The 25186-nt window shown below is 49.2% G+C and overlaps 1 protein-coding gene and 1 non-coding gene across 5 annotated transcripts; one reads left to right on the forward strand and one right to left on the reverse strand.

Moving 5' to 3' along the window:
* Positions 1-6134: 6134 nt before the first annotated feature.
* TCFL5 (transcription factor like 5) lies at positions 6135-25173 on the forward strand. Of its 4 annotated transcripts, XR_011472087.1 has the most exons (7): positions 6135-6784; positions 7333-7519; positions 8047-8209; positions 10499-10739; positions 13560-13701; positions 24182-24326; positions 24423-24505. XR_011472087.1 is itself a non-coding variant. In XM_070419637.1 (6 exons), the coding sequence occupies exons 1-6, from the start codon at positions 6135-6137 to the stop codon at positions 24543-24545; spliced, it is 1509 nt and encodes a 502-aa protein (XP_070275738.1). In that variant the 3' UTR covers positions 24546-25173. The 4 variants fall into 4 exon arrangements, 3 of the variants coding, with proteins under 3 accessions (XP_070275738.1, XP_070275739.1, XP_070275740.1); XM_070419637.1 differs by lacking the exon at positions 24182-24326 and having other exon boundaries at positions 10496-10739; positions 24423-25173; XM_070419638.1 differs by lacking the exon at positions 24182-24326 and having other exon boundaries at positions 24423-25173.
* LOC139014764 (small nucleolar RNA SNORA1) lies at positions 7813-7930 on the reverse strand. Its single transcript, XR_011472318.1, has one exon. It is a non-coding gene; the product is annotated as a small nucleolar RNA SNORA1 (small nucleolar RNA).
* Positions 25174-25186: the final 13 nt, after the last annotated feature.

Raw genomic sequence — 25186 nt, forward strand, 5'->3', positions numbered from 1 at the left:
GCCCCACCAGCACAAGGACAGGCAGACAGGTGCCTGGGAGGGGACACAGCTCACAGCAGGGACCACACTATGGCCATACTCTTGAAGGGGCCTGAGCCAGCAGAACTGACCGTCTGCAGGCACGCCTGCCACATCTGTTCCTCTAAAACTTGAGGCCAGCGAGGCTGTGTCACACGGCCATCCCTTCTGCAAGGGAAGAAATCAGGGGTGTGAGTAAAAACCAGGAGGAATTAAGCCTTAGTGGGGACCACCACAGTGTCAGAAAACCGACCATCACAAGTGCTGGTGAGGACTCAGGCCCGTCCCTCAGGGCTGCTGGGAGGGGCAGGTGTGCTCACCTGCAGGGCAGCTGCAGTGTCCTACCGGCAGGTTGTTGGGTGAGATGCCACATAACCCGCAGTCCCCGTGCACGTTCAATGAGCAGTACTGGCCCAGATCTTAGGTGTTGCCCAGGCCAGGTCCGCAAAGGGCCCGGCCCCCGAAAGGCCCCAGGAAGAGATGCACAGAACCTCTGTGGCCGCGATGTCGCAAGGGGAGAGGACAATTAAGAAAAACCATTTAAAGAGGCTCGTTAGGGAGGAGTAATTTTTAAAAGATTGAGAAACTGCCCTAAACCAAGACTCACCTTCAAGTCTATAAGTATTTATCGCAATTTATTCAAAATTGCCCAAACGATCAACCACCCAAATACTCTTTTCTAAAAAAATAGATTTTTATTGATTTCAGAGAGGAAGGGAGAGGGAGAAGGAGAGAGAGACAGAAACATCAATGATGAGAGCCCTAGCCGTTTGGCTCAGTGGATAGAGCATCGATCGGCCTGTGGACTGAAGGGTCCCGGGTTTGATTCTGGTCAAGGGCACATACCTTGATTGCAGGATCCTCCCCGGCCTGGGTCCTGGTCAGGACTCATGCAGGAGGCAACCAATCGATGAATTTCTCTCACATCTATATTTTTCTCTGTCTTTTCCTCTCTCTTCCACTCTCTCTAAAAATCAATGCCTCCTGGTTCATAGGTCGACGCTCAACCACTGAGCCACGCCAGCCAGGCCCAAATATGCTTCAATTAATGAAAAGTAGAGGCCCAGGCCCAGGGACAGAAAGAAAGCCGGTGGGGAGAGGGTGAGTTTCAGGGAAAGAAGCCACACTGCAGCCACCAGCCGGAGGATCCTGTCACGTGACATTCAGGAGAAGGCAAACACTGCCTCCCTCTCAGGGTGGCAGAAGCACACCTGGCCCAGAATTGAGGCTACTCGGGTCAGCTCTACCAGGGGAGTCACTCCTGCTGACCCACCTCAGCCCTCGGGGCACACCCAGCCGAGTGTCTGTGCTTCTCTTCTGGCTTTCAGATCTCAGGCAGCCAGGTCTCGGTGACCCTCTTGGCCTGGAACCCTCAGGATTCTGAGAACAAAGACCCAGCCCCGGCCAGCCACCAGGCCCTCGCACCCTCTAAGCCATAATCTCCCAACAAAGACAGTAACAAAGCCTGCGCCCACCTCACGTGAGACACCATCCCGAAACCACAATGCTGATCCCCAGGAGACCACGCTTCCGTGAGCTGCCGCCCTGCACACTCTGGGAATAAGGCCAGCTCTCTTGTCACATCTCCCGCTAGCTGACAGCACAAGAGGAAAGGGAAGCCGAGGCAAGTGGTTAATAGACACACAAACATGTTCCTGTCAAAGTCAGAAGAGGCACTTCAGTATGACATCCTTATTTCTGCAGCTGGTCACATGACCGCCACTGGTGTTCATAACAACCCCATTCCCCTGCCCAATCCGTGCTCCCTGTGCTGGTCGGGTCCCCAGCCTGGTAGGAGACCCGCTTTCCTTCCTGCTGGGTCTGTGCTGTGGGAGGTCCTGGCTGAATTATCACTGTCATTCTCTGCCAACTATAATCACAGAATACGGGGTGCTCAGAGCTGGCCAGCCCCTGACAGGCCAGTCCCCAGGCTGGCACAGTCTGCCATCTTTCCCCTCGAGAAGGTGCTCCTTCCCTTGGGCTGAGCCCTCTAGAACCTAAACTTGCAGGAACGGAAAGCACAGATTTTTCCAGTGGATCAGCAGGGCTAATTGTGACAGGTCCCTGAATCCTGGCTTTGAAGCCAGACCACCAATACTGGTTGCTAACTCAGAGCATATACTGTGTCCTGAAGACATCAGCCGGCCCTGTGCCATGCTGCACCTCGCCAGCTCTGTAATTGGTCCACAAAAGATCATGGGACACACCTATCAGAACAGCCAAAACCCAGAGCACTGACACCACCAAGTGCCGGGGAGGACGCGGAGCAGCGGGAACTCCCCTTCACTGCTGGTGGGAAGGCGGGGGCACAGCCACTTTGGAAGACAGCTGGGTGGTCTCTTACCAAACTGAACAGATTCGTGTACCCAAAGGAGCTGAAAGCTGATGTCCACATAAAACCTGCACATGTATGTTTATAGTCATCCTATATAATAAAACCCTAATATGCTAAGTGCCCGGTCGTCCAGTCATCCATTCAACCAACCAAAGCATAATATGCTAATGATATGCTAAGGCTGCTCAACCGCTTGCTATGATGTGCACTGACCACCTAGGGGCAGACACTCCCATCTATAGGTTAGTTTGCTGCTGGGGTCCAGCTGATCGGGACTGAGTGAGACAGGCTGGACATGCCCTCGAGCCCTCCCTCAGTCCCTCCCTGGCTGGCCACCTCCCACATCCCTCCCCGGCCCGATTGTGAATTGTTGGGGTCCCTTGGCCTAGCCTGTGCCCTCTCGCAATCCGGGACCCCTCGGGGGATGTCGGAGAGCCGGTCTTGGCCCCATCCCACAGGCCAGCCCGAGGGACCCCACTGGTGCATGAATTCGTGCACTGGACCCCTAGTTTTATTCATCATCACCAACACTTGGAAGCCACCAAGATGTCCTTCAGCAGGTGGATGGACAGGTCAGCCAGACAGGGGAATATTATTCAGCACCAAAAAAGAAATGAGCTGACAAGCCATGACAAGACAGGGAGGAATGAAATGCATGACTGAGTGGGAGAAGCCAATCTGAAAGGAATCAATCTGTGACTCCAACTATGTGACATCTGGAAAAGGCAAAACTGTGGAGACAGTAAAGATCAGTGGTAGCCAGGGGTTGAGGGGAGGGATGAAGAGGTGGGACACAGAGGATTTTAGGGCTGTGAAAGGATTCAGTGTGATATCCAACATACATGTTCTATACCTGTTAAATTTATTTTTTTTTATTTTTAAGTAATTTCTATATATTTTAAAGCAAATGATTTAAATGTGCAGCTACTGAACACTTTCAAAAACTAATCTACTTATGTTGTTCTTCCAGTCTCTATGCCATCTCCACTTTCGGTCCTCAGGTATCAGGGTTCTCTTCTGCGAGTTTTATGTTGATTATTCAGGAAGTTTTTCTGTATTTTAGTTGTAATACCAGTTTGTTCCTGGGAGCATATCTGTGCAGCATCCACTTACTCTCAAAATTCTGTTAAATTTACACCTAAGCGTATTTCTGAGTGAGTGTACTGGCATATTTTAATTTCAGTGCACACCTGTGTATGTGGAACACAATGGACATCTGCATGCTGATCTTGTATTCTGTGACCTTGCTGAATTCACATACTAGCTTTTATAGATTTCCGTGGGATTTCCTGCACAGATGGGCATGGGATCTGCAAGTAAAGGCACTTCTCTTCCACCTGAAAGCCTGTCTCTCCCCTGCTTTGTTGTGCTCAGTGGGCCTTCTGTACAACGCTGAGCAGATGTGGTGACTGGGCATCGTGGCTATTTCCCTCATCCGGGGTGGGGGCATTTGCTCTTTACCACTAAGTCTGACATTAGCTATAGTTATATTTCCTGTGTGCTCTTGGTTGGCAGAATTTCTATCAGGAATGGATGTTGGATTAGTCAAACATGGGTGTTTTTTGTGTGTGTGTGTGTGTGTGTATATATTTGATTTCAGAGAGGAAGGGAGAGGGAGAGAGAGATAGAAACATCCACAATGAGAGAGAATCATGGATCGGCTACCTCCGGCAAGTCCCCTACTGGGGATCGAGCCCACAACCCTGGTATGTGCCCTTGACCAGAACCAAACCTGGGACCTTTCATTTCGCAGGCCGACGCTCTATCCACTGAGTAAAACTGACTAGGACCGGTTTTGTTTTGTTTAGGTAATCATATGGCTGATATTTTTCATCTGTTAATATGGTAATTTTTTAAAAATATATTTTATTGATTTTTTTCTTTTACAGAGAGGAAGGGATAGGGATAGAGAGTCAGAAACATCGATGAGAGAGAAACATGGATCGGCTGCCTCCTGCACACTCCCTACCAGGGATGTGCCCGAAACCAAGGTACATGCCCTTGACCGGAATCGAACCTGGGACCCTTGAGTCCGCAGGCCGACGCTCTATCCACTGAGCCAAACCGGTTAGGGCTAATATGGTAATTTCTATTGGTTGACTCTTAAAAGTACATAAAGCTTGCATCATAATCTCCTTTTTGTTAATCTTGTTGAGTTCAGTTGGCTAAGATTTTGTTCAAAAATTTTGCATACTTGCTCAGTTGGTTGAAGCATTGTCCTATACACCAAAATGCTGTGGGTTCAATTCCCCATCAGGGCACATACCTAGGTTTTAGATTTGATCCCCTGTTGGGCATGTACAGGAGGCAACCAATGGATGTTTCTCTCTTTCTAAAAAATCGATAAAAATATGTTCTCGGGTGAGGATTTTAAAAAATGTTTGCCTACTTGTTCATGGGGGCTGTTGCTCTGGAGTTTTACTTTCCTGTAATGTTGTGTCTGGTCTTCACCTGGGGTTGTGCTGGTCGTGTCTGTGCAACAGTTTCAGGTTCAGCTCTCGTCCTCATCATGTGAAGCTCACGTGGACAGATGGATGGTGTGCTTATGGCTTACTGGGTGGTCCAGGGCCCCTGAAGTGACTTGACTGCAGTGTGGGTCGTCCCAGGGCTGAGCAGTGCTGCCCTCGTTCTGTAAAGCCGCTTCCTTCCTTCAGGGTTCCTCTCCCATTTGGCCTTTTCTTTTTCTTACAGGTTTGGGGCCTGGGCCTGCTATGTGTGCAAAGGAGCCCTGCAGCGGGGTGCTCACTCGCCTCCTCTTGGGGTGATGAGTGCAGCGCTGTGAGCACAAACAACCACTGGACCGCACACTACATGGATGTGAGAAATGCTCACCTGTCCGAATTCAAATGACGGGCTCGGAGACAGAAGTATGGCCAAAACGAGATTTTTAATACGCTCTGGAGAGTGGGTGTCACACCTGGAGCAGCAAACACCGCTTTATTCAGTCCCTCCTCCAGTTCCTCATTGGCTGAGTACTATGGCGTCACCTGTTTCCTCCATGTCTCCCATTGGGCCATTCAGAAGAATTGGGCTGAGGCCTTCTCCAGTTGCCCCCATTTCCCCCTGTTCCGGCCTTTCCACCGTGATACTGGCCCACGTCCACAGTTCTTTGTTCCTATATCCTGTTCCCTCCTCCCTACATTCTGTTTGCCCTGAGGAAATTCAACAAATTCCATCCAAAGCCCACCCTGCTGGAGATGGATCACAGAGGCCTACCCCCTACAATGGACGAGCAGTAGGGACTGTGCATGAGCTCAGTAAAGCTGTGCAAATCTTAGTCCCTTGGCCGGTGTCCGTGGAGGGCACCACACGCCCTGGCAAATACTGGCACGCAGTCTGCCTGTCACACTGGGTTTGGAGCATTGTTCACCGGTCTACTGTTGGGGCGCATGGAGACGTCGTGTCCGCCCCGCACGCTGAGAAGTGGGGAGCCGCACAGCACCCCGTGGCTCCGTGAACTCGGTGGAGTGTGCGCGGCTACCGCCAGGCTTAGGTGGTTTTCGGTCTGCGGACCCCGGACCCCGACCTTCAGGACCCGAGGACCCTGGCCCCACCCCCGCGTGCGCGCGCAGCCCGGCCCGGCTCGGCCACCGCGGTCGAGGGGCGGGGCGGCGGGCGGTTGGAGGGCGGGGCCCGCGGGCGGGGGCCGCGCAGGGGGAGGGGCTGCCGTTGGGGGCGGGGCCACGCAAGCGCGCTGGGCCGGCGGTTTCCGGCGCGCCGTCCGCCTGAGCGCGTCCGTCGCCGGCCCGCCCGCCGCGCGCCCCCCGCCGTTGGCGCCGGCATGTCGGGCCCCGGGCCGCGGGAGCCGCCGCAGGCGCAGGCGGGCGGGCCGGCGGGCCCCGAGGGCGCGGACGCGGCGCTGGGCGAGGCGGGGCTGAGCTTCACGACCACCGACCTGAGCCTGGTGGAGATGACGGAGGTCGAGTACACGCAGCTGCAGCACATCCTCTACTCGCACATGGAGGCGGCGGCCGAGGGCGAGCTCGAGACGCGCCTCAACTCGGCCTTCCTAGCGGCGGGGGGCGCGGCGGCTGCGGGGGGCGCGGCGGCGGCGGCGGGCGGGGGCGCGGCGCCCGTGTACCCGCTGCTGTGCCCGCCGGCGCTGGCCGACGGCGGCTTCGCGGGCGCCAACCCGTGCCTGGGCCACATCGACTTCCAGGAGCTGCGCATGATGCTGCTGAGCGAGGCGGGCGCGCCCCCCGCCGCCGCCGCCGCCGAGAAGACGCCGGGTGCCGACGGCCCGGGCCCCGGCGCAGCGCGGCCCAAGGCGCCCGACGCCGCCGGCAAGGAGAACGCGGAGGGCGCTGGCGAGGCGCGGGCCAAGTCGGCGGTGCGCGTCCGCCTGGAGGACCGCTTCAACAGCATCCCCGCCGAGCCCCCGCCCGCCCCGCGCGGCGCCGAGCCCCCCGAGCCCGGCGTGGCGCTCAACAAGTGGGTGCCTGGGCGCGGGCGGCGGGGCGGAGGACGGGTCCCGCGGGTCTGGGTGTGGGAAGGGTCCTGTGCAGGGGCACCCGTTCCTTCTGGCTGCCATCAGCAGGGGCAGGCCCGCGGGGTCGGGGGAGGGGGACTGAGGACGAGGCTTTGACGGACGCCCGCTCCGGAGAGCTCCCAGCCTGGCTGCTCCCGTGACCCTGCAGCTTCCATCCATCCCACCTACAGGTTCCCCGTTTTATGCAGAGTCATGATTTTGGAGGATGGCTCTCAAAAGAGATGGGTGTCCAGGGCGTGATGGGGAGGAGGAGGTATAACTAAAGGATGACAGCCCCTTCCCTCCGTGAGGAAGAAGGTGAGCTTGTCCACTGCATCAGTTGACAGTTGCTTGGTAGAGAGTTCGGTGATGGGCGTGTTCCTCCCGACAGATTGGAGCACCCCTAGAAAATGCAGTGTGAACCTTGGATGTGATGGCAGATGGTGGCGTGCTTCAGGAAGCTTTCCTGCCGAATCATCACGTGTTTCTGGGTTTTCTTTTGTCTCGGCAGTTTGGTGACTCTTATTCGACATCCATCTGAGTTAATGAACGTTCCTCTTCATCAGCAACAAAACAAATGCACAGCGTTAGTGAAAAACAAGACCGCCGCCGCCGCCACGACTCTGCAGCTCACCTACCCCCTGTTCACTGCGAATGCCTGCTCCTCTGGAGGGGGCACCAGCCTCTCTCAGACTCAGGTGCAGAAAGTGGCTTTGTTGAGTGACCTTAACCTCTTTACTTAGGTTCTTTCATTGATTTTCTTAACTTTTTCAAATAGATAGCATTTGTGGCTTAGTTGGTTGGAGTGTCATTCGCGGGTTCAGTTCCTGGTCAGGGCAGTTTCAATCCCCGGTTGGGGCATGAGTGGGAGTGACGGATTGATGTTCCTCTCTCACATCGATGCTTCTCTCTCTAAAATTTAATACAAAAAGGAAAACATATAAAATTGAGAGCATTTATGTGGTTAGAGAAATTTTTTTTTATTTTCAAAAAGTGTTACAGATTTCATCACCACTGTAATAAAATTACTGTGATGGAAGCATAACCTGTGTCTCAATGTAGCCACATTAACAAATTGGTTAGGGAATTTTCAAAAGTCCTCTGTGACCTAAGCTCTTCATGTTGCGTGTTAATAGCTTTGACGTCACTGCTGTTGCTGCGTTGTATTTGTACAGGAAAGAGAAGGCGCATAGTGATCAAGTTCCCGTTGCTTCATCTTTTCCAGAGTTCTAATAACTCCTGTTCTATACTTGAGGCTGCCAAACATCAGGATATTGGATTGCCGAGAGCATTTTCTTTCTGTTATCAACAAGAAATTGAATCCACAAAGCAGACTTTAGGTAGTAGAAACAAAGCTTTGCCTGAGCAGGTTTGGATTAAAGTGGGAGGTAAGCCACCAAGTGGAAGGGAGCAGGTACTTCTGTCTGACCTTTGCCCTCCTGTCCTTGTGGTCTTTCGAGGGGGCGGTGGTTTATGAACATGACCAGTCTTGGAAGTGTCTGTATCTCAGGGCTTCCATCTTCCCCTAGACCAGTGATGGCGAACCTATGACACGCATGTCAGAGGTGACACGAGAACTCATTTTTGGGTTGATTTTTCTTTGTTAAATGGCATTTAAATATATAAAATAAATATCAAAAATATAAGTCTTTGTTTTACTATGGTTGCAAATATCAAAAAATTTCTATATGTGACACGGCACCAGAGTTAAATTAGGGTTTTTCAAAATGCTGACACGCCGAGCTCAAAAGGTTCGCCATCACTGCCCTAGTCACCTCACTTTCAGCATTTGCCTGAATTACAGGCATCATACTTGCACTTGGTATGGAAACATTGAGTTCGGGCTGCCTGTTCTTAATAGTAAATACCCTAACACAAAAATGATAGACTTATATAGAGTTTCAGTTACCTTCAAGTCACCAAAGCACATAGGCTTGTTTGTTTTTATTTTCCTTGTGAGTAAGGTAAGGCCTGAAATCTGCTAGAAGCTTTAGGAGACAGTCCGTGGGTGGGCAGAGGTCTGAGTTGGAGGCAAGGAGCCATAAGGTGATGTAGAAACAGACACGGCTGAAGGCAACTCTGCTTTTCTCAAACGTTAACTCTCACCCCTTTCTCCCTGGAAACAAATTGGTTTGCAGGTTACCCACCACAATAACACAGCTGGCACTAAGCTTTCCGAGAGCTATGAACACCAGATGGGGTGGAGGGCTATTGCTTTCTCCTGTGGCAATAACTAATTTTTTCCTTGTTTTTATGACACAAAAGTATATGTTAACATTTGTCAGGTGTGAAGGTTAAGATTGAAATAGCTCCTGTACTGATTACTCAGCTTAAGGAATAAAACATCATCAATGCCTGTGAATTCCCTCTGTCCAATATTCTGAAATGTGATTCTTTTGAATGTGGCTTTATGTGGCTTCTCAGGATGCACATCACCACACACACCAGTTAGGTGTCTGCTGTTCTGTGTCTGGTGGAAACATGACGTATTTCTGTAGCTCTGATGTGATTGCTCCTCAGGTGGGAAGAATCACTTGTAAGGTGAGGGTGAGTTGAATCTTAAACCACTTAGCTTTCGTCCTCTTCTGAGAAATGCAGTTGTCATATTAGAGCTAGTGGCCCATTAAAAGGGGATTAATTAGAGGAAATATTTTAATATTGCTATTTGCCTTTTCTCTATAATAGAAGTGTCAGAAATGAAAGAAAATTAGTAAAATGTATATGAAAATCTTCCTCCTGTCAGTCTGGGGTGCACCACGGGACCCAGAGTCAAGTCCCCACCCACCCACATGCGCCTCAAAATCACGCGAGACCCAGACCCGGCCACCCTCTCCCTCATTGGGCTAGATCCAGACCCAGCCGGTCTCACCCTTGTCAAGCCCCGCTGGGTGGGGGCCGCAGCCTCAGGTCCCCTGGCCTGGCGCCAGGGCAGAGGGGCACGGCCTGAGGTCCCCCGTCAAGCCCCGCCAGGCGAGGGGGCGCGGCCTGAGGTCCCCTATTAAGCCCCTCCAGGATGGGGGGCAAGGCCTCAGGTCCCCTGGCCCGGTGCCAGGGTGGGGTGTGTGATCTGAGGTCCCCCATCAATCCCTGCCGAGCAGGGGGCATGACCTGAGGTCCCCTGTCAAGGCCTGCCTGGTGGGGGCACAGCCTGAGGTCCCCTGTCAACCCCCACGGGGGTGGGGGCGTGCAGCCTCAGGTCCCTGCTGATTGCTCCTTAAGGCTTGTTATGGGAACTCGCCTCAGCTGGGGGTGCAGCCATCTTTGTGGTGGAGCAACGGTCAATTTGCATATTCCCTCTTTATTATATAGGATAATTCCAGCTTTTTCCCCTACTCTGAATATCAGAAAAATCAAATAAATTCTTGGTTGTTCATAGATGACAGTTAACGCCTGTTGATTAATAAGGCGGGGGGGTTGGCAGGGATATACAGATTAACACTCAGCATGTTGTAATTTAGAGGTCTGTGCCTAGTTTTGTGTTTGGAACTAGGAGCTTGGAGCTGGCTGCTCACACAGAGTTGCCTTCATGTCCAGGTCGTCCTCTTCAGGTCTCTGTGCTCCTTCCCCATTAATGTTTATGTCTTGGATTGAAGATGCCAAAAATGTATTCAGCATTACTGGAGATAAGTTAAAAATAAATAATTAAAGTACCACTTTTTTTTTCTTTTGCAAAGAAGAAGCGCTGTGCAAACAAGCGATAAATAAGAGGAATCGGAGTAGGATACGTCAGTTGGACACCAGTGTGGAGCGAAGAGCCCTTGGAGAGATTCAGAACGTGGGTGAAGGTGCCACCACCGCCCAGGGCTCCTGGCAGTCTGCAGAGTCATCACAGTCTCATCTTGGGGAGCAGTCCCAGAGCGCCCCGGGCGGAAGGTCACAGCGCAGGGAAAGGCACAACCGCATGGAGAGGGACAGAAGGTAATGTGTGTACGCGGGACCGAGCTTTGGAGCATCTGTGGACACTTACCTTAGACACTTTAGTAATAACAGCACCTTGCCGAAAAAACTAGTAGCCGTGTTTGTGTTCAAAGTTCGCACGAGTAAATGTGGACTTTGCTCTGCTGGGTGGATTGGGGTCCCCAACACCCCCAGACCATCCGGATTGATTAGAAAAGACATGGAAAAATTTGAGAAGGTGGGGGGATGAGGGCGGGGCCTCCCAAGGGCTCTTCGCAGGGGAGCACTTCACTCCCCAGCCCTGAGTTCTTGGATGTGTGAAAGCTGTCAGCAGACTCCATGCTCGAGATTGTTTGGGGACCAGTCCTGTGGGCGTCCCCTGCCCAGCACACAGTCAGGCTCCAGACCCAGAAGGAAAGCCTGTGTTTCATGGAAACCACATTGTTTGTATAAACCGCTTAGGCCAGTGGTTCTCAACCTTCTGGCCCTTTAAATACAGTTCCTCATGTTGTGACCCAATCATAAAATTATTTTCATTGCTACTTCATAACTGTAATGTTGCTACTGTTATGAATCGTAATGTAAATATCTGATATGCAGGATGGTCTTAGGCGACCCCTGTGAAAGGGTCGTTCGACCGCCAAAGGGGTCGCGACCCACAGGTTGAGAACCGCTGGCTTAGGCACAGGGAGCCTCTCTTAACTGACAATGGTGGGAAATCTGAAGTTCCCAGATGCCAGCCAGGCCAGCCTCATGGGCATGCCTTCCTTCCTGAGGGTGGGTGGCCTGCCGGCAGTTCCCCTGCAGCCCTTGTCACCAGTTTGTCCTGGTTCCTTTAAGAATGTTGGGGAAGGAGGGGGTTAAAACTGTTAAGTCGTTTTGTCTCTACATATATTTGCAGATTCTGTGTAGAATCGGGGTGGTTAGTGTTTCTCTCTTACAGCTGGGATTTTACATGGTATTTTCTAACTCAGAGTTAGTTAACTGAGTCATTCATTGAGCACGCGGGCCAGTTTTTGTTGTAGGCTCAGAGGTGCAGCCTGGACCAAGACGAAGCCCCATGGTGGGGCTGAGGCAGGTTACCCGTCTAAGGCAGGGATGGGGACCTTGTTTCTGCCCAGGGCCATTTGGGTATTTGTAACATCATTCTCGGGCCAGACAAGATTATCAGCTTAAAAATTAGCTGCTACATTTGATCAAACATTTAACTCACCCCTAATGCCTTGACAGGGTCAAACCAAATGATTTCGAGGGCATGATACAGTCTGAGGGCCGGGTTTCCCCACCCCTGCTCTGAAGGGATACAGTTAAGCCAGCCAGATCCCATGGACTGGGATGCACACACACCCTTGAGCTCACCAGGTGACAGAGCTTCTTCCCTCTGGCATTCATGTAGCGGACATTCACTGAGCACCTGCTCTGGGAAAACCCTCGCATGTTCACAGTGGAAGTTTCTGTTCTCACTGCCATGTCCTAGTGTAACAGCCTTCCTTCCGCCAGCTCTTTCCATCCTGTCCTGAGCTTCCGTCTATCAGAGTTACTGTCTACCACGTAGGTTTACGTTAAAATTAAACAAGCTGATGAGGGGTGGAGAGCACCGCTAAGTGCCAGCTGTGTTCACAAGGCCCGGGACATCCTGCGTGCTCAGCAGGAGACCAGGACGAGGGCCGTGCCCTGTGCATTGTTTAGTGTCAGCTTAGGTCGGACTCCGCACGTCACTAGCCATATGTGTGCAAGTTACAGATGGCCTAGTCGTGACTCCAGCTGTGATTTGATTGGTCTCTAAGGCGGCCAGGTTTCCGGATATTAACAGGCTGCTGTCTGTGGTCCTTTTTGAACCAGGTCCCTTGACGAAGTGAGGCTGGGATCTTTGTCCTGGGCACACACTGGGCAGCTTACTAACTTGAGGGAGAGGGTGACCTGCCCAATAAATAACACACACTTAGCTTCCAGTTTCAGAGGTTTGGGTCTGTCGTTGGTCTAGCCCAGTGGTCGGCAAACCACGGCTCACGAGCCACATGCGGCTCTTTGGCCCCTTAGTGTGGCTCTTCCACAAAATATCATGTGCGGGCGCACGTACAGTGCGATTGAAACTTCGTGGCCCATGCACAGAAGTCGGTTTTCGGCCTGGGCGAGTCTATTTTGAAGAAGTGGCGTTAGAAGAAGTGGGGGTACGTTCGCTGAGGTCGACCCCTCAGATTGAGGACGTTTTTAGCAAAGGCCAGCTTAGGAGTACCCTAATGAAGTTAATAACAATGTACCTACCTATATAGTTTAAGTTTAAAAAATTTGGCTCTCAAAAGAAATTTCAATCGTTGTACTGTTGATATTTGGCTCTGTTGACTAATGAGTTTGCCAACCACTGGTCTAGAGTCTAGACCAGCCGTGGGCAAACTACGGCCCACTGGCCGGATCTGGCCCGTTTGAAATGAATAAAACTGAAAAAAAAAAGACCATACCCTTTTATGTAATGATGTTTACTTTGAATTTATACTAGTTCACACAAACACTCCATCCATGCTTTTGTTCCGGCCCTCCGGTCCAGTTTAAGAACCCATTGTGGCCCTCGAGTCAAAAAGTTTGCCCACCCCTGGTCTAGACCCTTGAATCTGGCCCCTGAGAAGTAAATAGGGAAGCTCCCTGAGGAGGGTGCCCAGGGCAGGAGTGGCCTAGGGAAGGGCCTGGGTGAGGGCAGTCAAGAGCACCAGGTCCTGGGGGGACAGGCCTCTGCCCGTGCACTTGGTGCCAGGCCCCTGAGCTCTGACTCTTCAAGTGACGCACACATTTGCTCAGCTCTGTGTTTGCTTCAGATTCTCTGTGTTGCTTTGGATTTTGCTGTAGGCGCAGAATCCGCATTTGCTGTGATGAGTTGAATCTTTTGGTCCCGTTCTGCAACGCCGAGACAGATAAGGCCACGACCCTGCAGTGGACCACTGCGTTCCTAAAGTACATTCAGGAGCGCCATGGAGATTCTCTTAAGAAGGTGAGTATTGTCCGGCTGGCATGGCTCCATGGTTGAGCATCGACCTATGAACCAGGATGTCACAGTTCGATTCATGGTCAGGGCACATGCCCGAGTTGTGGGCTCAAACCCCAGTGTGGGGTGTGCAGGAGGCAGTCAATCAGTGATTCTCTCTCATCATTGATGTTTTTATCTCTCCCTCTCCCTCCCTCTCTGAAATCAATAAAAATATATTAAATTAAAAAAGGTGAGTATTGAGGCCAGGTGAGTTTTAGGAGTTTGTCAGCTTATCAGTGTTCTTATGTGTCCTTTTCCCTGAAGATGCCAAACTGTCCTCTGTGTCCTGGAATCAGACGTTACGGAGTCATTGTGAGCAAGAGCTCTGTTTGTGGCGTGTGCTCGTCACTGAGTGAAGTGGCCTCCGCCTGGCCTGCTCACTCCATGATAGTGGAGATGACGGGGGTCGCCCTCGAGACAGGCTGAGCACCTGCTGTGTGTGGTGGCTTGGACTGGGCGAGGGGGGCTTTCAGAGACTGGAGGAGGGAGTGGTTTTGCCCTCAGGAAACCCAAAGGGATAAAGCAAGCAAAGGGCAGATAAATGTCAAGTAAATGGTTTGGACTTCAGTGCCTCCAAAGGCAGAAAGAGAGACACTTGTGTGGGTTGGGTGACTGGGTGACCTGGGGCTCGGGCCAGCATGTCCTTGACCATCTGTTGGGTTCCCAGTGATGAATGAGCTGGGGTCCCATAGGACCGAATGCTTGGTGTGGCTTTGGTCCGCCCCTTCCTTGGCTCAGAGGAGAGAACACAGGTGGTGTCAGCTGTGGCTTCTGTGTTCCTCCGGACACCAGGGCTCCCGTGTTGGCTGCAGAGCTAGCAGTCAGGCTGACTGGGGGGGAGGCTTTAGTGAAGTGAGCCGCAGCATGAGTCTGATTGGAGAGCCAGGCTGAGGTTGGTGTGATAAACATGGAACCTTTTTAAAAAGAGCCTCATGTCCTGGCTGGGGCTTAGTCAGTTGGAGCGTCGTCCTGTACACCAATAGCTTGTGGGTTTGATTCCTGGTCAGGGCACATACCTAGTTTTCAGGTTTGATTCCTGGTCGGGGTGTGTACAGGAGGCAGCTGGTTGATGTTTCTCACAATGATGGTTCTCTCTCTCCCCTATTCCCTTCCTCTCTCTTAAAAAAAAAATCTATGAAAACATCCTTGGGTAAGGATTTAAAAAAAAAAAAAAAGAGCCTCCTGTGTCCAGATGCTGGACGCTGCAAGCGTGGCCGGGCCGTGCTGAGTTGCTCTGCTTCCCTTGTCTGCGTCGTGTGAGCTTCATATTTCATCTCTGTCCTGGTTCTCATTGTCTATTTAATTGCATTTCCAAGCAGTGCTTATGTTGGATTCCCTCTAGCAGCGGTTCTCAACCTGTGGGTCGCGACCCCTTTGGAACTGTATTTAAAGGGCCAGAAGGTTGAGAATCACTGCTCTAACGGATCATTTGTGGTTGTCATGCAATTGCTCTTTAACACTATTTGTTAGGGGTAGACTGTGGGGTTATTTTAATAAAATAAAGCTTTTACACTTTTTAAATGATTTAATGTTTGGCTCTGTGTACCTATTAGAAAATTATTGATAGAACTCATTCAAGTATGATGAAGGCATTACAACAGCAAAAACCTTGTTAAATAGATTGATTTATAGGTATTTTATGGACAGTATGCATCCTGGGCATTTCTGAAATTTAATTATATTGAATTTGTAGATTGTTTCTGCATCAGATCATAGGAACATCAAGAAACAGGCCGGAGTGACGCCAGTTAGCAACTGGGGGGAATTAGGAGGCAAACAGCCTAACCCAGTGATGGCGAACCTTTTGAGCTCGGCGTGTCAGCATTTTGAAAAACCCTAACTTAACTCTGGTGCCGTGTCACATATAGAATTTTTTTGATATTTGCAACCATAGTAAAACAAAGATGTATATTTTTGATATTTATTTTATATATTTACATGCCATTTAACACATTGCGTACCGCATAGAAATCTCTAAGACATACGCCAGGGACCGCACGTTTTTGGGCAAACTGCACGTTATTTAAATCATCATAATGCACTTTAGGTGTTGTTTTTCAATAATTATAACATTTTTATTTACAAAAACAATTAAAGTTCCTAGTACTTTTTTAACGTATGGTACTGCGTAAAACATTTTCCTCTATGAAGAGGGACCAAACAAAATTTACATGAGTATCTAGATTCGCTCCTTTCTCCATGGGCGTGAAAAACGAGAACACTCGTGAGTGGTCCTTAACAGATGGCGCGCGAAACACGAGAAAACTCCTGAGCGGTACGAAATGTGTTAACAAAGAAAAATCAACCAAAAAAATGAGTTCGCGTGTCACCTCTGACACACGTGTCATAGGTTCGCCATCACTGGCCTAAACACACGTGGGCCTCACTGTGTCTCAGTAACTCACCCTCCTACTTGCATGAATGTCTTTGTTCTCAGAATATGATGCATGAGAGTCTGAAGTAATTTTCCTGAGTTATCTTAGTACACATTGAATTCCACAAACCTTTCCTGCTCCAACCAGGCTTCTGCTCAGTCATACTTTAAATATATGGAGACCCCGCTGGCCTGGAGGGGACACTGCCGTGCGGGCCCTGCCGCAGCTCGCGTCTGAGGCCAGGTGTCTACAGCCTCGAGGGGTCAGGCCGGAGTGGCATGCTGTGATTGACGCTTTGCTGTGTGAGGAGCCTGGACTCTGGGAAGGAGAGGTCCGGGGGGGAGTGAAGGTAAAGACCCTGGTGAGGGCCGCAGAGCCGCTCACCGAGACTGCTGGGCGCTGCGGTGGGAGCCAGAGGCCCGTGCTCGCTGTGATGTGGGCGTGCTGGAGGAGGGATTGGGGAGCATTCGGGGTTCTGGCTTGAACTGCTGGGTGGACAGGGAGAAACAGGGTAGGCGGGCGGAACCCATGGTCTTTCCCAGACTGTTTAGTGCCCAGGACGACAGGCGAGTCTGCATGGGCCGGTGGGTCCTTGTCAGCGAGTGGGTGCTTGGCTTTGTCACTTTTCTGATGAGCCTGCTGCATAGCAGATGCCTGTGCACATCACCAGCCTCACTCACATTTGCTAGGTGACTTCAAAGACAACTGCAGACGTGACCCTTCTCCGCTGAATGTCTGCTCGTGTGTCCTAATACTCCTTCCTCCCCAGGCCATTGTCATGCCTCCCACATTGATTGTAGTTCTCTGATGTCTAATAGTCACATGTCCCCAAACTGCTTTTAAAATGATTCAGCTGTGTTTTTTCCCTGAACCAGTGACCAGCCATGGGGTTTGCATTTCATTATATTCTGCGGCCTCTAACTGGAGGTCCCTCCATTAGTTATTGTGACATCCAGGTGTCAGAAGAATTCTGCACTTAGATGGCTCACTTTATTATTTATTTACTATGGCAGTTTAAAATTCGATGCAACCTCAAACTTGAATGACAAGAATAGGACTGAGAGCCCCTCGTATACCCTCCTGGCTTCGCCCAGAGTTGCCAGCTATTGGCGTGTTGCCCCATTTGCTCCATTCTGTGCAGAATCTGTATTTTGCTGAACCTTTGATAGTGAGTTGCAGGCGCAAGGCCGCTTTGCACCTGGCCTTCTGTGTGTGTTTCAGCGAGAACACGTGGTCAGAGACGGGACTTTATACCGACACTGTTACCAGTAGTTCAGGGGCAACATTCACACTGCACCCGTTGTCCCGGGGTGTCCCCACTCAGAATCCAATCCAAGGTCACAGGGCTCCCCAGACTGTCATTCATCCCTGCCTCTCTGCTGTGCCCTTTCTGGTTCCACCTGAAGTCGGGGGACGGGACAGCTCTGCCAGATGGTCACTGTCCTTCAGAAACTGCTTGGGATTAGGAACAGAGGTGCTGTTACTTGTCCCATAGTTACTCCCCTGCGAGAACTGGGCCCATGTCCCCCGCCAGCAACTATCCCTCTCCTTGCTGCTCAGCTGCACCGCTCAAAGGAATTGCCTGTCCCATCTCCTTTCTCCAACTGCCTTTGACTGCCTAGTGCCTGTTTAGCCAGTGATGGGTTAAAGGTGATTGTGCTGACCTTGGGGTCTCACCATTGGTGCACAGGGGTCACTGATCCCTGTGTTCAGTGAGTGCACATGACCCCTCCCTCATACCCTCCAACAGGACCCTGCTCCCAGGGAAGGAGAGTGGCCGCCCGGCTTGGTGGGCTGGCACTGTGTGGGGAGACCCTCCTGGGGAGTACTTCACAGCTTTGTGCTGATGAGCTCGTTCCTCCCTCGTTCTTTCGTCACTCCTGCTCCTTTGTCCCTCATCCCAGTGTCCTGGCTCTGCTGTGGGTCTTCCCAGAGCACCGGCTCCTGGTCTGTTCTGGCCTCTTGGATTGGGAACAGGAGAGTCAGTAGGAATGTGTTTTCTATCATAATTTGCTTTTATGTTAATTATTTTTAAACCATACCTCTCTTTCTTTCTTTCCTTCTTTATAAGTTTAGATTTTCTGGTGCTTGAGTTGCAAGCTGACTTCATTTACTTTCAGCCTTTCTCTCCTCTTGGTCAGTGAATATAGAGCAGACCAGTCTCCGTGCTCCTTGGAAAACACCCCCAGCCTAGGGCAGTGATGGCGAACCTTCTGAGCTTGGCGTGTCAGCATTTTGAAAAACCCTAACTTAACTCTAGTGCCGTGTCACATATAGAAATTTTTTGATATTTGCAACCGTAGTAAAACAAAGATGTATATTTTTGATATTTATTTTATATATTTAAATGCCATTTAACAAAGAAAAATCAACCAAAAAAATGAGTTTGCGTGTCACCTCTTACAGGCATGTCATAGGTTCGCCATCACTGCCTAGGATAATGCCTCATCGTCTCCAAGTATCTCTGATGTCCTTGGTTTGTCTATTCGCATGAACCCTGCAAAGGAGGGTTTTCATTTTCCACAGATTTTCATTCTTCCTGTCTGTTTCTCACAATGTGATCAATGAAGATGGTTGTATAGAAAGTAGTTTTGAGGTTTATTGAGACTACCATGTGACCTCTCCTGTGGTCAATTTTTAAAAAAAAATACATCTTTATTGATTTCAGAGAGGAAGGGAGAGGGAGAGAGAGCTATAGAAACATCAGTGATGAGAAAGAATCATGGATCGGCTGTCTCCTGCATGCCCACACTGGAGATTGAGCTTGCAACCCGGGCATGTGCCCTTGACCGGAATTGAACCCGGGACCCTTCAGTGCGCAGGCCGATGCTCTATCCACTGAGCCAAACCGGCTAGGGCTGTGGTCAATTTTTTATGGTTCTGTGCTCACTTGGAAAGAACATGCACCCTTCATTGGGTGAATTTCCTTGTTTATTAAGTCAAGATTATGAATTGTGATTTTGTCCCCTCTGGTCCCCAGAGGCCCGTGTGACATCTCCCACTGAGATCGGATTTGTCATCCCCTTGAATTCTGTTTGTGTCACACAGTTCAGAGCTCTGTTAGGCCCTCACATTCCTTGTTCTGTCTACTTCGTGTGTGGCTGTTGTATCAATTCGAAGACCCTTCATGTGTCTTTAACCCTTTGTCTCTACTGACATGAGTTCTTACTCGGAACTTCCTGGTGTCATTTCCTGACATGTAATTAGAACACCTCCTTCCTCTTAAGAAGTACAGTTTTTGTTATTGGCATTCTCATATTTACAAATATAACGTGAATATCAACTTTGGCCAGACGTCATGTCAAGGTGTTCTGATAAATTGTAAAAATCCCTTAAAACTCAGCCTTTTCACTTGTTTGGTTGAAAACAGATGCTAATTGAGAGAGCAGAATGACAGTGACTACCTGACTTTCAGCTCAGCTGAGAAGGGTTAAGGAGGCCCCTGTCTCACTATTTCACAGTCACCCCAACTCCCAGGGACTTGGTCCCCCGGGACCCTGGGAGAGTCCAGATGGAGCATGGCTCAACCCACTTCTGGCAAAATACTAAAATTAAAGATGTGCCCGGGGTTAGCCTCATGTGCAAAGATGGCTTAGAAAATTTCTCCAAGTACATTTTTTCCATCTGAGAAATGGCTGTTTTGTTTCTGACTTCTATTTAGTTTTTAAAAAAAATATGTTTTTATTGATTTCAGAGAGAGAGAGAAGAAGAGGGAAGGAGGGAGGGAGGGAGGGAGGGAGGGAGAGAGAGAGAGAGAGAGAGAGAGAGAGGGAGAGAGAGAGAGAAACATTGATATGAGAAACATAGATTGGTTGCGTCCTCCATGCACCCTGACTGGGGAGCAAACCTTCAACCTAGGCATGTGCCCTGACCAGGAATTGAACTGGCAACTTTTCAGTGCACAGGATGTCACACCAGCCAGGGCTTTTTTGGTTATTTTAAAAGCTAAATTCTAGCCCTGGCCGGGTAGCTCTGTTGGTTGGAGCATCATCCCAATGCACCCAAGGTTGTGGCTTAATCCCTGGTTGGGGCACATATGGGAATCAACCAATGAATGCATGGATGAGTGGAACAACAAATCCATGTTTCTTCACTCACCCATCTCCCTTCCTCTCTCTGAAATCAATTTCTTTAAAAAGGTAAATTCTACCCTTTCAAATATAGACAGATATTTTATACTTGGGCTTTGGGTATCAGAACATAGGGAGTTATAAAAATGTGGTTTGTCTTAAGTTGCATTAAAACCTTACAAAGTTTAGAGTATATTTATATACAGATATGCTTCTGAGCGAAGCTGCACATGGCAGGGTCCTTGGTCATAACACCACTGAGACTGCAGTCCAGTGGAGCGCCCACCACTCCAGACGACTGGGGTCAGCCAGTGCCCACAGAGTGCTGCCACTTACCTTCCTGTCATGAATGAACTATGCCCTACTACAGCCAGCAAACAAAAGACAAACCTGAATCAAAGGACCTGGCAAGACACTTCTCCAAAGAGGCCATGCAGATGGCCAGTAAGCACATGAAAACATGCTCAATATCACTGCTCATCAGAGAGATGCAAATACAATGAGATATCACCTCACACTCATCGGTTGTGGCTACAGAAAAAACCCCCAACAAAACAAAAAAATAAACAAGCAGGTGTTGGTGAAGATGTGGAGAAATTGGAGCCCTTGGGATTGCTGGTGGGATTGTAAATTGGTGCAGCCAGAGGGGGAACCAAGATGGCAGCATAGGTAAACGCCAGTACTTGCCACCTCTCACAACCACATCAAAATTATAACTAATGTAGAAATGCAGAATAGCCATCATTCAGAACCGCCTGATATCTGGCTGAATGGAAGTCCTACAACTAGAGAAGTAAAGAGGAAAGCACATTGAGACTGGTGGGAGGGGCAGAGGTGCAGAATGGGCTGGTCTGACACCCACAAGTGGCGTGTTTTTAATTGGGAAGGGTATCTCCAAGGCCTCCCATGAGAAGCAGGGGGTCCCAGCCCCACACCAGACCCCCAGCCCAGGGTTCCAGAGTTGGGAAGAGAAGTCCCCATAACTTCGGGCTGTAAAAACAGGAAGGGATTGTGGCCGAGTGACAATCCTGCTGGAGACCCAGGTGTTCCTCTTAAAGGGCATGCACACAAACTTACATGGTTCTGCTTCCTCTGAGCTCCAAGGGTGGGAGACCCAGACACATACAGGGAGAAACTGGACTGTTTAGCATTGGGCAGGAGCTCAGGGGCAGCTTTCTCCCAGATGGTGCATGTAGGGGTCATTGTTCCTGTGCTGGGACCTCCCCCGTTGCAGAACTGACTGGCAGCCATATATGAGTTTCCATCAGCCTTGGCCCACACTGTTTGCTCCACCCTGGTGATTCCCTGAGACCCTGCCCCATCCAGTTTGCAGCCCCACCCAAGCTGTTTGCAGTGTCTTTTCCATATGAATGGTCTGTCCTGGCTCAGGCTTCAGACTTTACTAAAATCTCTCAAACAAGCAGCAGCTGGCATGAAATCTATCAATAAAAGGCCTAAGACCTGGCACCAGCACCAGCCTGCCTTGCTTCACAGCTGGGCCTTGCCTGAGCTCTTCCTAGTTCAGCCACCTGCAGATCTCTCTAGCTTCTGCAGGATGACTGCAGGCAGTGGCCAACTTTGCACCCCTGGGAGGCCCCAGAGCCAGTGCACCCAGTAGACAGCTTCAGACCACACCAAAGTGATGAATAGCAACTCTACATCCACAAGTCACACAGTCAAGGGGCAGACTCAGTGAGCACCAAAGCCCCACTGAAGCAAGTCCTGCTCCAGTGGGGTGTCTTCCTGCACAGCAGCTCTTCCATTGTAGACACAGTTGGTCATCATAGCCAATTGGCCTGGAAGTCAGCTCCTCCCAGTGAAGCCAACAGAAATCAAGGCTCAACTGCAACAAGACTGCACACAACCCACAGGGGCGCACCTAGAGTGCCCAGTTCAGGTGACGGGAGGCTGAGCCACTGGGCCCTACAGGACACCTAATCCACAAAGCCATTCTACTAATTCCAGGAGACATAGCAGCTCTACCTAATACATAGGAACACAGGGAAGCAGCCAAAATGCGGAGACAAACATATCACAAATGAAAGAAATGGAAGCAAGCAAACTACTAGATACAGAGTTCATAACAATGGTTATAAGGTTGCTCAAGGATCTTAATGAGAGCTTCAAGGGACTTAGTGAGATTTTCAAGGATCTTAGTGAAAAAGGACCAGTCAGAAATTAAGCATACACTAACTGAAATAAATAATAATTTACAGGGAATCAACAGTAGAGTAGAAGATTCTGAGAATCAAATCAACCATTTGAAATATGAGGAAGCAAAAAACAACCAATCAGAGGAGCAAAAAGAATCCAAAAATATGAAGAAAGTATAAGGAGCCTCTGGGACAACTTCAAGCATACCAACACTTGCATTATGGGGGTGCCAGAAGGAGAAGAGAGAGCAAGATATTTAAAACCTATTTGAAGAGAACTTCCCCTACCTGATGAAAGAAATAGACTTACAAGTCCAGGAAGTGCAGAGTCCTAAACAAGGAACCCAAAGAGGCCCCACACCAAGACACATCATAATTAAAATGCCAAGGGTTAAAGACAGAGAAAATCTTAAAAGCGGCAAGAGAAAAGCAGTTCCTTCAAGGGAGTGCCCATATGACTGTCAGCTGATTTCTCAAAAACTTTGCAGGCCAGAAGGGGAGTGGCAAGAAATATTAAAGTGATGAATAGCAAGGACCTACAACCAAGATTACCCAGCAAAGCTATCGTTTAGAATTGAGGTCAGATAAAAAGCTTCACAGACAAGAAAAAGCTAAAAGTTCATCTCCACCAAACCAGTATTACATGAAATGTTGAAAGGTATTCTTTAAGAAAAGAAGAAAGGAAAAGAAAAAGATAAAAAGTATGAACAAGAAAATGGTAATATATACATACATATCTATCAACAATTGAATTTAAAAAAATAAGGAATCTAATGAACAAAATAGAATCAGAGGTATGGAAACATGGAACAGACTGACGAATCTCAGAGGAAAGGGGTGAGGAGTATGGGAAGAGATTAACTGAAGATCTTATATGTGTATATGCATTACCTATGGACACAAACAATAGGGTGGAGAAGGCCTAGTGTGGGGTAGGAACTGGGTGGAGGGGAGAAATGGTGGGGTGGGGGGGCGAAGGGGAGGACATCTGTAATACTCTAAACTGTAAAGATGAAAAAAATAAATATGGTGTGTCCTCAAAAGGTTAAACATAGAACTACCATAAGATCCAGCAATTTTACTTCTAGGTATTTACCCCAAAGAATTGAAAACAGGAACCCAAATGGATACTTGTATGAAAATGTTCACAACAGCATCATTCACAACGGGCAAAATGTGCTCCATCCACACAAAGCACTGTTACTCAGCCATAAAAATGATGGAAGTCCTGACAACTGCAACATGGAGGGACCTGAAGGACATATAAGTAACATCAGCCAGTCACAGAAGGACAAGTCCTGTGATTCCACTTACATGAGGGCCTAGAGGAGTCACATTCACAGAGACAGAGGTAGATGCTGGGGCTGGGGGGTGAGTGTTTAATGGGGGCAGAGTGTCAGTTTGGCGTCTTGGAAATAGATGGAGGGGATGGTAACACAACAGGGCGAATGTACTTAATGGCAGTGAATTGTACACTTACAAATGGTTAAAATGGTAAACTTCCTGCTGTATATATTTTACCACAATAAAAAATATATAAACCCAGATTTAATTAAGAATGCTGTACTTTAAAAAAATAAAAGACGTATGGAAATGTGTATGGTTATACAACAGTGTGGATAGATTTCATGCATCTGAGTCACACACAGATGGTTAGAACGGTGAAGTTCCTGCTAAATATATTTTACCACAGTAAAACAACAAATGCAAATGTGGCTGCTTTTAAACCGTAAGAGGGTCTTAGAGTCTGACCAGGTATTGTGAGAAGTTGTTGGAAAATTAAATAAAAGTAAATGTCAGTGTAACTTATGAGAAAAGTGTTTAAATCCCTATTTTTATCATACAGACCCCTAGCAAGATGTGACGTAAGTTTGGGAACCAGTGACCCAGGTACATGCCCTTGACCGGAATGGAACCCAGAGCTTTCTGGTGCTCGGGCTGACGCTCTAACCACTGACCCACGTTGGCCAGGGCTAACTGTATATTTTGAAGTAGGTTAGCACTTACTTTTCAACCTTTTGTGTTTTCGAAGACAGCAATTTTCATGTCTATGGATTGGTACACTAATGATCTTTTCTCAACTGTAGGAATTTGAGAGTGTGTTTTGCGGTAAAACTGGCAGGAGGCTAAAGTTGACCAGACCAGACTCCCTGGCGACGTGTCCCGCGCAGGAGAGTCTGCAGAGCAGCCCTGCCATGGAGATCAAGTGAGCGGACTGGACACTGGTTCCTGGAAGCAGGCGGCCTCTGCCCGGCCATGGGCGTGTCCAAGCCCTGGAGCTCTGCGCCAACCGTCAACTCTCAAGGGACATGACTCAAGTTGGAACTCCAGTGGGGACTTTGAAAGCACATTTTGTAAAAATATTTATCTAGAACAAAATATAAAACAAAATATTCGTCCATTACTGTCCTCTTAGACCATTGGGATGCAGACACTGTGACAATTAGTAATTTTTCAATTATCTGTCTGATTCCATCATGTTTTCTTAACATGATAACTTAAAAAATGAACACCCTTTGTAATTTCTTTAGTCTTACAGGGTACACTGCTTTTTACTTATTTCCTTTACATTTAAAAACGCCCCCTTAGCAATTGGAAAAGTCAAAATGTTCTTCACTAGAAGTAGTTTGGAAATTCATTTCATTTGTTTATCGCCTCCCCTTGCAACGACTTCCAGTCACATGGACTGCATTGCAGAATTTTGCTAGAAAACTTCCAGAGACATCTTTAAAGCTCTTTGGTCCATAGATAAGATGTTGTCACGGTGGGCTGCTTTGGTGACCTCACTTTCACACTGAGAGTCAGTACTTTATGTAATAAACTATTGTTTAGAACTGAGTTTTTCAAACGA

The sequence above is a fragment of the Myotis yumanensis genome, unplaced genomic scaffold (assembly GCF_028538775.1).
Source record: "Myotis yumanensis isolate MYYU_CA2020_CCGP unplaced genomic scaffold, mMyoYum1.0.hap1 SCAF_7, whole genome shotgun sequence".
Lineage (NCBI taxonomy): Eukaryota > Metazoa > Chordata > Mammalia > Chiroptera > Vespertilionidae > Myotis > Myotis yumanensis.